The sequence below is a fragment of the Monodon monoceros genome, unplaced genomic scaffold (genome assembly GCF_005190385.1).
Source record: "Monodon monoceros isolate NGI ecotype Baffin Bay Population unplaced genomic scaffold, NGI_Narwhal_1 Super_Scaffold_3, whole genome shotgun sequence".
Classification (NCBI taxonomy): domain Eukaryota; kingdom Metazoa; phylum Chordata; class Mammalia; order Artiodactyla; family Monodontidae; genus Monodon; species Monodon monoceros.
The window spans coordinates 86,756,465-86,770,044 of record NW_021703780.1 but is presented as its reverse complement, the minus strand read 5'-3'; the positions used below and the strand labels follow the sequence as shown (position 1 = coordinate 86,770,044).

General features: G+C 37.0%; 1 protein-coding gene across 1 annotated transcript in view; it reads left to right on the top strand.

The window, feature by feature from the left end:
• Positions 1-9,350: 9,350 nt before the first annotated feature.
• Positions 9,351-13,580, top strand: part of LOC114907614 (ubiquitin-conjugating enzyme E2 Q1-like) — a 72,838-nt gene continuing 68,608 nt past the window's right edge. The window contains 1 exon segment of the mRNA XM_029243328.1: positions 9,351-9,602. Within this exon segment, the coding sequence (XP_029099161.1) occupies positions 9,351-9,602 (252 nt within the window).

The following is a 13,580-nucleotide window of genomic DNA, read 5'->3' as shown; positions in this document are numbered from 1 at the left end:
GAACTTTATACCTCCATAGGAAAAAAAACAAATAACCCTATTTAAAAGTAGATCGAGGATCTGAATAGCCATTTATTCCAAAGAAGACACACAGATGCCCAATAGCTGCAGGAAAAGATGTTCAACATCAGTAATCATCAGGGAAAAATGAATCAAGATAGCAGTGAGATATCACCAAACATCTGTTAGAATGCTTATTATCAAAAAGTCAAAAAATACGGAGTGTTGGCAAGGATGTGGAGAGAATGAAACCCTTGTGCATTGTTAGTGGGACTGTAAGTTGGTGCAGCCACTGTGGAAAACAGTATGGAATTTCCTCAAAACATTAAAAATAGAACTACCATATGCTCCAGCAATTTCACTTTTGGGTATTTTACTGCAAAAATTGAAAACACTAACTTTAACCCCATGTGCACTGCAGCATTATTTACAATAGCAAAGATATGGTAACAGCCTAAGTAGATGAATGTATAAAGAAGATGTGGTATATATACACAATGGAATAGTATGCAGCCATAAGAAGAAGGAAATCTTGGGAATTCCCTGGTGGTCCAGTGGCTAGGACTTGGTGCTTTCAATGCCAGGGCCTGGGTTCAATCCCTGGTTGGGTAACTAAGATCCTGCAAGATGCGTAGCATGGCCGGAAAAAAAAAAAAAAAAGAAGAAGGAAATCTTGCCATTTGAGACAACATGGATGGATCTTGAGGGCATTATACTAACTGAAATAAATCAGACAGAGAAAGACAAATGCTGTATGATTTCACTTTTGTGTGGAGTCTAAAAATAAAAATAAGCTCATAGATACAGAGCACAGATCGGTAGTTGCCAAAGGTGGGAGATGGGGGTTAGGTGAAATGGGTGAAGGAAGTCAAAAGGTATACACTTCCAGTTATAAAATAAATAAGTCATGGGGATGTAATATACAGCATGACAACTGTAGTTAATAATACTATAAAGTATTAGTATTAAAGAGAATACTAACAGAGAATAAATCTTAACAGTTCTCATCACACACAAAAAAACTATGTGTGTTGATGGATGTTACCTAGAGTTGGGGTGATCATTTTGCAATACAGTGGACCCTTGGACAACACAGGTTTGAACTGCACAGGTCCACTTCTCAGATTTTTAAAATAAGTGCTATACTACTACAGAATCCATGGCTGTTTGAATCCAAGGATGTGGAACTAATACAGAGGGCCGACTACAACGCTGTGTTGACTGCACAGGGGCCTGCGCTCCCACCTCCACATTGTTCAAGGGTCAACTGTATACACAAATACCAAGTAGTATCCTGTGTCCCTGAAACTAATAGAATGTTGTAAATTGGTTATACCTCAATTGAAAAAGGAAAGGAATGGGATTTGAACCTTAATATGTTGTGGATGAATTTATGATGTTGTTTTTACACAATTACTATAGACATCCAGTTCACGTGTGTAAATCCCTGGTCTTTTTAATAAAACCTGTCAGATTCATCGAAGAAGTGAATCTGTCTCCACAGACAACTCTGGCTCCTTAGAAAAAAGAGAAATGTAAATAAAATGCATTCTAAGGATTTGGATGATTGAAAGCATAACATAGGGCCTGGAGGGCTCTTCATTAAGTGTTTCTTTGACCAGTATTTATTGTCTTAGCATTAAAGTTAGTAACTGCTTTAAAAAAAAATTTACCCAAACTTCAAGAATGCACAGGGCAAGGCAAGGACAAGTATCTAATTACCTACAGAGTGCTTTCTTATTTTCTTTAAAGGCACTGTAATGCAGCAGAGAATCATGTTCCTGTCTGTGGAACACGGAGCTGTTAATATACCATTTAGATGCAGTAGTTTTCTCTGGCTGAAAAGATACTTTGATTTTATTCCCTCTTAACAGTTTTGATTTTCTGAAAATTATGATGGAATTGACTGCGGGCAGCTTTGTGAATTCATTACATGGCATTAACTAACAAGAGGATATTGTAAAAACAGGTGTGGCATCACCTTGATATTGACTGAATATGCTGGGCAGAGAGAAAGATGGAAAAATGGACATAGGGAAAGATGTGATCTATTCACGTTAATATCATATGTACAAAGAAAATTTGTGCTCACAAATTACAGTTCACAAATTGCTTTTATACACTTATTTAAGTTTCATAATCCACTCAGGAGGTAAGAATTTTTATCCAGACTTTAGAGATAGTTAAGTGACATTAACCACTGATACAGACTCAGAAATAGAGCTGAGTTAGAAAATCTGTTTCTTCTTTTTTCTTTTTCTGATGTTCCTTCCAACTCCACTGGAATTGAGGTTTTTGTTAACAAAGGAATGATGTTTTGATAAAAACTGGCTAGGATTTTAGATTTGTTCAGCCTTCTGTGAATTGTTATTGCACTTGTCGTCAGTACTAATCAACTGACCAAAAAAATTTTTTTAAGGTTTTGCATCCTCATATTATTCTGCAGAATTTCCGAGGATCTTGTACATACATTTACTAAAGCACTAATCATCTTGGATTACAATTATCTCCATGTACTAGACTTCTGGCTGACCATGCAAACACATTGCATACCCTTCTTTTTTGTTAATACTTGTTCAAAAATCAGGTAGTCGTGTGCTTCAATTGATGTTAAGTCCCTCCCCAACCCCACAGCAAACTCATAAGGTGAATTTTGAGTGTTGAAATTTTGAATCTTGAAAACAGTTAGTATTTCTGTCACCCTTGTTAATGATGAGTTTGGAAATGGTCAAAGGATACAATTCTGATCAATGAAAAATGAGGGATGTCTGCTGAGAGATGTGTGAACAATTTTTATTTACTTTTTAAAAAGAATGTAAGATAGTTACGACTCATCATTCTCCCTCTCCCTTCTGGATTGTGGATGCTGTTTTGTGAGGATGTTATGCTTGGAGGTGCTGCAGCCACATTGATGCTATGAATGTAAAGCCTATGAGTAAAGACAGCTCACTAAGTATGGCTGAGAGAAAAGATGGGAAGAAAAACAACAACGCTTAAGCATTGCTCTCACCTTTAAGCTACTGGATTTTCCAACTTCTACTGTGCAGAAGTGCAGAGATTTTGTTTCTTGTAGCCTAAAGCATCATATAAGAAACACCATGAATATTTCTTTGTAACAAACTAAATTTTGAGTTACTTGGGGACATACACTCTAGCCTACTAATCTTTGTATCCATAACTAGTGTCTAGTACAACGCCAAGCATAGATTGAGTTCTCAAACACTGCTAGTTGAATGAATGCATGAATGAACAACTTTCGAAATAGTGTTATAAAGAAAGAACAATCATGCTAATACTGCCACTTTTTCACCGATTTCTGACAAATAGCTATCAGAATTTTCATTGTAGAAGACTTTAAAGGGGTAGAAAGTCTGAAAATATTTGTTCCATAGGATTAACAACTTGAAATTTTTCAAGTGTGTAGTAATTGAGGTTTATTGAATTCATATAGAAGTAGCTGAAAGTCTTTGTGTTTAAGACAGGGTATCATTCATTTAAACCAGCGATTTCTGTCATGCTCTCCTTTCAGAATGTCTATTAATATGGGTCATCTGGTAGAAAGAGGGCATCACTTTGTTCTCTGGATTCTCTCTCAAGTATGGGAAAGCTCCTAATATGAGAATGACATCTAGCACAGAGACTCAAATAACATGTGAGTACACAGATGGATAAAAAGAAGCCCACAAATGGTTGATAAGTAAATGGAGTTATTTGGAAGTTTCATCCTAAAGTTGAAAGGAGAATTTAAAATAAAAAGGAATTCAGGTTTCCACATGGTGAAGGGTGCTAAGCTCGAGGTGACCCCCGCACTCTCTTCTCTTCCTGTGTCACTGAGTGGGGGCTGACTTTTCTCAGTTAAACTTGTCTTATTCCTTTCAGCTGTCAAAGCCATTTTGTCATCATTCTTGAATAGATCATCATAATTTCATTTAAAATATATACAAACAGAAAGTGTGTCTACTTAGAAGAAAATGTTAATTTAGTTTGTTACATTTTTTTTTAAATGAAGGAAAATTGCCTCCCAGAAAAATATACCTTATATATTATATCCCTAACTTTGGGCTAATATTTCATCTATAATTTATATATTTTCATCCAAGCTTATCTTCTTCAGCATTTTTTAAAATTGGGATGTTAAATGCAGTGAATTACATGTCTGTTTTTGATTAACATTGTTTCAGGTGTACAAATAATAATTTGATCTCTGTGTACACTACAAAGTAGTCAGCACAGTAAGTCTAATTATTATCCATCACCATACAGTTGATCCCTTCAGCCATTTACCCACCCCTTACCCACTTCTCCTCTCATAAACACCAATCTGTTCTCTGTATCTATAAATTTTGTTCTGTTTGTTCATTTGTTTTGTTTTTTAAATTCCACATATAAGTGAAATTATATGGCAATTGTCTGATTTAGTTCACTTAGCATAGTGCCCTTAAGAGCCATCCATGTTGTCACAAATGGCATGATTGCATTCTTTTCTTTTTTATGGCTGAGTAGCATTTCATTGTATATGGGTATATATCAAATCTTTATCCATTCATCCATCGATTGACACTCAAGATATGTTGTTTCCATATCCTAGTTATTGTAAATAATGCTGCAATAACATAAAGGTGCATATATCTTTTGTAATTAGTGTTTTTTTTCTTCAGATGAATACCCAGAAGCGGAATAGATGGATCATACGGTAATTCTATTTTTAATTTTTTGAGGCCTGTCCATACTGTTTTACATAATGGATGTGCCAGTGTACATTCACACCTTTTCTCCACATCGTCTCCAACGCTTATTTCTTGTCTTTTTGATAACAGTCATATTAACAGTTGGGAGGTGATATCTCATTGTGGTTTTGATTTGCATTTCTCTGAAAATTACTGATGTTGAATATAGTTTCATGTGCCTATTGACCAACTGTATTTCTTCTGTGGAAAAATGTCTATTTAGTTCCTGTGCCCATTTTATAATCAGCTTATTTGGATTTTTTGCTATTGAGTTGAGTTTAAATATTTTGAGTACTAACGCCTTATTTGGTACATGGTATGCAAATATTTTTTCCCATTCAGTAGGTTACACTTTTGTTTTGTTGATGAAGCTTTTTAGTTTGATGTAGTCCCACTTGTTTATTTTTGCTTTTGTTGCCTTTGCTTTTGAGGTCACATACATGAATTCCACACCAAAACTGATGTCAAGGGGTGCGGTGGTTGAGAGTCCGCCTGCCGATGCAGGGGACACGGGTTCGTGCCCCGGTCCAGGAAGATCCCACATGCTGTGGAGCGGCTGGGCCCGTGAGCCATGGCCACTGGGCCTGCGTGTCCGGAGCCTGTGCTCCACAGCGGGTGAGAGGCCCGCATACCGCAAAACAAAAAAAAAGAAAACTGATGTCAAGGAGCCTACCACCTAGGTTTTCCTCTAGAACTCTTATGGTTTCAGGTCTTACATTTAAGTTTTTAATCCATTTTGAGTTCAGTGTTGCTTATGGTGTAAGATAGTGGTCTAGTCTCATTTTTTTGCATGCATCTGTCCAGTTTTCTCAACACCATTTATTATAGAGACTGTATTTTCCACATTGTATATTCTTGGATGCTTTGTTGTAAATTAATTGACCATATATGTGTGGGTGTAATTATGGGCTCTCTATTCAGTTCCATTAATCTGTGTGTCTGTTTTTATGCCAATACCATACTGTTTTGATTAGTATAGCTTTATAATATAGTTTGAAATCAGGGCCATGATACCTCCTGCTTTGTTCTTCTTTCTCAAAGTTGCCGTGACTATTCGGGATCTTTTGTGGTTCCAAACAAATTTTAGGATTATTTGTTCTAGTTCTGTAAAAATGCCATTTTTTAGATAGGGATTGCATTGAGTTTGTAGATTGTTTTGTGTAGTATGAGCATCTTAACAATATTAATTCTTGCCATCCATAAGCATGGAATGTCTTTCCATTACTTTGTGTCGTCTTCAGTTTCTTTCGTCATTGTCTTAGTTTTCATTGTACAGGTCTTTCACCTTCTTGGTTAAATTTATTCCTAGCTATTGCATTCTTTTTCATGCAATTGTAAATAAGATTGTTTCCTTAATTTCCCTTTCTGATAGTTAGTTGTTAGGGTATAAACATGCAATAGACGTTTGTATATTGATTTTGTACCCTGAAGCTTTACTGAATGGATTTATTATTTTTTACAGTTTCCTAGCAGACTCTTTAGGGTTTTCTATATATAAGATCCTGTTATCCACAAATAGTGCCAGTTTTACTTTTCCTTTCCAATTTGGATGCATTTTACTTCTTTTTCCTGCCTAACTGCTCTGGTTAGGGCTCCCAATACTCCCAATACCACATCTTCTTAATTCAATCATCTGTTGATGGGCACATGGGTTGCTTCCATGTCTAGGCAATTGTAAATAGTGCTGCTGTGAACATCGGGGTGCATGTACCTTTTTGAATCAGTGTTTTCATGTTTTCCAGATACATACCCAGGAGTATAATTGCTGGATCATATGGTAGTTCTATTTTTACTTTTTAAGGAACCTCCATAGTGTTTTCCATAGTAGCTGCACCAATTTACATTCCCACCAACAGCGTATGAGGGATCCCTTTTCTCCACATCCTCACCAACATTTGTTATTTGTGTTCTTTTTGATAACAGCTATTTTGACAGTTGTGAGGTGATACTTCATTGTGGTTTTGATTAGCATTTCTCTAATAATTATCAGTGTTTAGCATCTTTTCATGTGCTTGTTAGCCACCTGTATGTCTTCTTGAAAAAAATGTCTATTCAAGTCTTTTTTATTGAATTGTGGGGTTTTTTGGTATTGAGTTATATGAGCTGTTTGTATATTTTGGATATTAACCCCTTGTCGGTCACATTAGTTGCAAATATTTTCTCCTGTCCTGTAGGTTGTCTTTCTGCTTTGCTAACTGTTTCCTTTGCTGTGCAAAAGCTTTTAAGGTTAATTAGGTCCCATTTGTTTATTTTTGCTTTTATATATTTTGCCTTGGGAACCTAATCCAAGAAAATATTGTTACAATTTATGTCAGAGTGTTTCACCTATGTTGTCTTCTAGGGGTTTTATGGTTTCATGTCTGACATTTAGGTAATTAAACCATTTTGAGTTTATTTTTGTATCTGGTTTGAGGGAATGTTCTAATTTCATTGCTTTACATGTGTCTGTCAATTTTTCCCAGCACCATTTGTTGAAAAGAGTGTTTCTTCTCCATTGTATATTCTTGCCTACTTTGTCATAGATTAATTGCCTGTAGGTGTAAGGGTTTACTTCTGGGCTCTCTATTCTGTTCCATTGATGATGATTGTCTGTTTTGTTTTCTTCCCCCCACCCCCAATACCACGCTGTTTTGATTTCCATAGCTCTCTCCTTGTATTTATCCCTTTATCATTATAAGATGCCATTCTTTGTCTTCTGTTATAAAGGTTTTGTTTTAAAGACTGTTTTATCTGATAAGAGTATTGCTACCTATTCTTCCTTGTCACTTCTGTTTGCACAAAATACCTTTTTCTGTCCCCTCACTTTCAGTCTGTGTGTCTTCCACCCTGAAGTGAGTCTCTTGTAGACAGCATATTGGAGGGTCTTTTTTTTTCTTTTTTATCCAAACAGCTACCCTATGTTTTTTGATCAGAGCATTTAATCCACTGACATTTAAAATTGTTGATAGATGTGTACTTACTGCCATTTTATTCCTTGTTTTTTCCAGTTGTTTTTGTAGTTCTTCTTTGTTCATTTCTTCTTTTTGTTTTTCCCTTTGTGGTCTGATGATTTTCCTTTGTAGTATGCTTGAGTTCCTTTCTTTTTGGTTTTTGTGCATCTATTGTAGGTTTTTGTGTTATAATTACTGTGGGGTTCATATATTTTGGCCCATAATTATATCTACTTGATTTAAACTGGTATTCATTTAAGTTCACACACCTTCTAAATGATCCCCATTTTTTACTCCCCTACCCGACATTTTGTGTTTTTCACATCATATTTTACACCTTCATGCTTATCCCTTTACTGTTGTAGTTACTGCTGCTTTTACCTTTTACTTTATTTTTGTTTTGTTTTTTAATATGCATATGAGCTTATTTAAGTGATCTTCAGTCCTCATTATATATTTGCCTTTCCAGTTGGAATTTTTCCCTTTCCTATAGATTCTTCCTTTGTTTTCATTTAGAGAAGACCCTCAACATTCCTTTTAGGATAGGTTTAGGATTGCTTCTTGTACCTGGATATCTGTTTACAGGTTTAGTTTTGAGAAGTTTTCAGTCATAATTTCTTCATACATAATTTTGATCCCCTTCTCTCTTTCTCTCCTTCTGGAACCCCTATTACACATAGGTTGGCACATTTTCTATTATCCCCCAGATCTAGTATGTTTCTTTAGGTTTGTTTCCTTTTTCATTTTTCTTTCTGCCTGCTATTCTGATCAAGTGATTTCCATTATTCTATCCTCCAGATCACTTATGTGTTCTGTGTTGTTTAGTTGGCTACTCATTGCTTTTAGATCACCTTTTATGTCAGAAATTGATTTATCTATTTTTGATTGGGCCATCTTCATAGTTTCTAGTTCGTTGTTAAAATGATCTGTGTTTATATCAATGTTCTTTCTTAGTTCAGTTAGCATTCTTATTATCACTTTTTTTTTTTAAATTCAGGGTCTGGTAGACTAATTATCTCTTCCATTTTTTTTTTTCAGGTTTATCTCTTGTTCTTTCAATTGGGAGCAGTTTCTCTGCCTTTTCATTTCATCTGACTTTCTCTGTCTCTATGAAGTTAGGTGAAACAGTTATCTATTTTGGTCTTGAAGAGGTGTTTTATATTTTATTGGGAGCATCCCAGGGTAGACTGCATGTGCCCAATATCTTTGGTACAAGGGTTGGATCTGATGTGGATGCCAGCCACACCTTTCCACAGGGTGTGCTGGCCACTATCACCTTGACAGGGGTGCGGTCTGTGTTGGAGCAGATAAAGCCTGCTCAGGGTGTGAGGCAGGACCTCCTCTCTGCTCCATGGCTATCTCCACCCTGCTAGAGGCAGGGTCTGATCCGCATTTGCTGGAGCAGAAGCCCTGAGGGTCGGGCTTGAGCAGGCTCTGTTCCCTTTACGTGTGTGTTTTTCCTTCTCCCCGCACCGGGGCCTTTGCAGGGGAGTGCTGAAGGAAGTGAGGCTCCCTGCTCCCAGCGTTCTGATGTACTGTCTGTGTAGGCATCTGTGGCTCCACTCAGATGCAGAACAATGTTGTGTCTTTTCCCCTGTTGTGGTCATCCCAGATTTAGTGCAAGGTTGTGGCGTGGAGTGGGCAGGGTTGGAGTGTTTGCTGGGCTGAGTGTGGGGGTTGTGGCCTGTTGGTCATGGGGGCTCAAGCGACTGTGCTGCCACTAGGGGTCTGGGCTGCCTCTGTGGCGCTGTTTGCATATGTGCCAGCAATCGCTGCTGCCTCCCCACCCGGACCACACCCCAGGCCCCCCTTGTTGCCTCTGTGTTGCTACATCAAGTCTTTTCCTAGGACCTGGCTGCCCGAGATCCCACACCAAGCCCTGATGTGGAGTGAGTGGAGCCAGCGTGTTCACCCAGTTTGCCCCAGTGTGGAGAGGCAGCAGCCGGTAGTGCAGAACTCTCTCCATCCTGTTTGTTGACAAGCCAGCACCTGCATGCTCCTGGCAAGTGGAGTCTAGGATTCTCCAGCCCCTCTTTCTGTTCCAGTGGTTCTCCCGGTATCCAAAGGGGCTTGTCTCCTCTGTGTAGGACCCCAGGATTGGGATGCCCAGTCTGTGGCTCAACCCATTCACTCCCCAGGGTGAGTCTCTGCTCATGTGTTCTTTCTTTTTCCTTTTAGACACCTCCCAGGGGCACAGGTCCAGACCTGATGCTTTTTTTCCCATCCTACCCAGTTATGTGGCTATCTTTCTTGCAGCCTTGGTTGTACAGGAATTCTGCCAGTTTCCAGTTAGTTTTCCATGAGAATTGTTCCACATCTAGATGTATTTTTGATGTGCTGGTTCGGGGAGGTGAGCTCCACATCCTCTTACTCCACCATCTTGATCGCCCTCTCACCAAAGTCTTTACTCTTGACCTTAACAAATTTAGTGAAACGCTATCCTAGGACTTAATTCACCCCACTTCATTGCCAATCACATTTTATCTTGTTGGAGTCCTGCATATTTCTGTATTTACTCATGTATGAACTTTCATCCTCAGAGGTTGGGATATATATTATGAACTCAAGTATCAGTCTGAGAGGAACATGGTTTAAGAAAACCATAATAGATGGAAGCAAAAAAAAAAGTAGTGGCAGATGTTACCTCCATCCAGGGCTGGTACAGTGACTCTTAAAATTCTGCCATACGGTGAGACTCCTTCCACCCTCTTTGTTCAATTTTCCTTCCTTCCTTCCCCATATACTCAGCTGCTACAGTAAGTCTCTAGCCTTATATCTCTGTTACTTACCGTTTCAAAACTATTCCTTTCTCAGTAGTGTCTTATTTAATAAAATAGCATGATATAGAACTCAAGGCAACTCTGGCATAATTGGGCATTCTCAGGTAACCTGTTTTTTCCATGAGGCTAATTTCAGGATGTTCTACTATCAAGCAACTACAAGATTAATTAGGCAAACAGTTACCAACCTATACCCACCTCTGAAAGCACTGAAGTATAATCTGGATTTTATGGAAGGTGATATTAGAAGACTAGGAGGAAGTTAACCTGAACTAGTAATAGCAGAATTCCTTGTCTTCCCCAATCAACTCCCCTCTCAATATTCCTCCTCCAGTGACATCCTCACCTCCTCTTCTTTCTCCCCCACAATCACTCTCTGCCCAGTCACTCTACACAGCTCCACTCATCAAAGTCCCTTTGCATTGCTCAAATGTCTGCCCCAGTAGCACAAACCCAAACCATCTTAACTGTTCCTCATATTTCTGCCCCACCCCAGAGGCCTTCATTCATCTCAACATAGAATTCTAATGATCAGATCCAATATCATATTTCACTTTATAATAGCAAGAGGGAGTCCATTCTTTTAAGACTGCTTCTGATTTATGATGTGAATTTCAAGCAATCAATGATGATTTTTGCATCTATAAACTAAGAATGTAAATTCTGGTAATTTCCAGTGGCTCAGCAGATATCACCAGCTCAAGGTTTTGTGTTCCCAAGGCTGGAGTTGCCCCTGGAGGGAAATAGAGTATGCAAAATGACAGCTGATGATCCAGATTAACACTGCAGATGTTCATGACTCTTCATGGGACATTTTTCAAAAATTAAATGCCTTTTGTTTCCTATATTTATATGCAAACAGATTTCGCAACACTCAGATTCTGGCTTCTCTTTAAAAACTGGGAAAACACTGGTACACATTCCACACATCAGTACTCACCAGGGTTTGAGAAGGAGCTGCTGTCTTTCTCGTGGGTATCTGACTTCCCATCCTCACTCCTCCTTACTGTTTTTCGCCTGGTCCTCTTCACTTGCTTTTCTTGCCAGGCTAGCTCCTATAGCCATTTACGTTTACAACCCTGGCTTAGAAGTAGAGGTTTATATCAGATTATCAAAAACATTAGAGAACTACTTACCATTAGATTATAAAGACTCCAGCAAGGGGTATTTGTGGGAGAACTCTGTATATGTACACAGAAACAGAGACATGTGCCCATGAAAATTTAAGCCAAATGATACATGATATAAAAATATGTTAATATACTCTGAAACAATGGTACATTTTCCACCTTAAGTTGAATGATATTTTTACTTTAACTAAAAGCATTATGTGAAGTAATAAAAGACTAATAAATTTAAAATTTGTTTGGGGAGAACGTTAATGAACTCCATAAAATGTAAAATAATACAAAGGACTCTGAATATTTTAGAAGTTTTATTTAACAGAAGATACACTTATTTTTCCTCAAGTTCAAAATAGTTCTGCTAATTAACATTTTTAATCAGAAAGGATTATTTAGAGGGTTACAATAAAAAGATTAAATAATTAGGCCTACAGATCTCTGTTACTGCACTTCATGGATGTTCTCATAATAAAATATAATAGTTTAAAAAACGAATTAATTGCGTGCTTCCCCTTCAAGAGATAGACTTGTGTAGTTACTATAGCAACTACATACAATCCCAACTATTAAATTTCTTATTATAGGAAAATAAATTAACAATGACTTAGGTTACTTATGATAACATATGGCTTTGGAAGATACCTATTTATTTACCCAATATTATTACGAAAACTGCTTTACTATAAAAAATCAAAGGCAAATACTTTCTTAAAAATGAGTATGCAAGAAGTGAAGAAAGTGCTAGCAAAATCAGCCAGATTGCCCTCACGCATGGCTCCACCATGTGTCTAGACTAATTACGTGTACAATATAACCCACTCTGGCCAGTCATGCCTGCTGTAATTGTGCATGTTATGTTCCTAAAGTGTACCACTAACCTTTGCAATTTCCTTTAAAATTAAAACAGCAGTTAACTTTCTTTCAGTTCAACAAAAGGTTTATGCCCTGGATTTTTCAGAACTGGATTAGCATACTAAAACATAAATCAATGAGGACTTTTTCCAAGAAAAGCTGTCCAGTGAAATGTTATTTATCATTTGGGATTTATCTAAACAATTGCTTGATCTACATTACAACCAGTAGCAGGTTTGACTCTTGTGGCTTTTTGTTTTGCTTCTTTAATTTTTGTCTCACGGATTCAAATGCTTTGTTTTACAACTGAGCAAACAGTATTAAGGGTAGTTATAAGGCAGGAGCAAAAAACACAAGCCTAGGTCTAGGCAATCACAACATTCTCATCTCTTCAAATCAATTTCATTCAGTTCTAATGGCTTCTGATTACACAGGCTGAGATCTCAGTATCCCACATAGGCCTGTCTTGGTTTTGAAAGAGAATTGTATGATTGAAAAATACTTTCCATTTTGTATTCCAACCTTATTCACTTTATTATCCAGAATATGTTGCAGTCTTTTCATAAGAAAAAACAAAAAACAAACAAAAAACTCGGTCCAAATACCGCTTCTAATACCCTCATCTCCTTTTTCCCTTCAATCGGGGAATCAAAAAAGAAATAAAATTATTTGGCTTTTTGTTTGTTTGTTTGTAGCCAAAGGACTGAAATAAAAATGGAGCTGCGTGATATCTGCTAGCCAAAAGGGTTGGTTTTATATTTCACATTGAAAATGGGTCTCATGCTTTACATTTAAAAAGAACATGTTACATTTTTATCTCAGTCCTCTTGTTCCACTCACTGAACGACAGCATCAAAAATTTGGCTCAATGTGTCAAAAAATTTACTTTTATTTCAACCTAAAACTAGTAAAGTGTAAGACATAAAGGTAGAGCACCAGAATGCTTCGTAATTCTCTGAATTTTCACATCTGAAAAAGCCATGGCTATTTGTATTATTTTTTTAATATAGATATAGATATAGATATAGATATCTATATCTATATTTGTATTTTTTTAATATAGATATAGATATAGATATAGATAATATATATAATATAGATATATAGATATTTAATATAGATATAGATAATATATATAATATAGATATAGATGAGGTAAGGTACTGA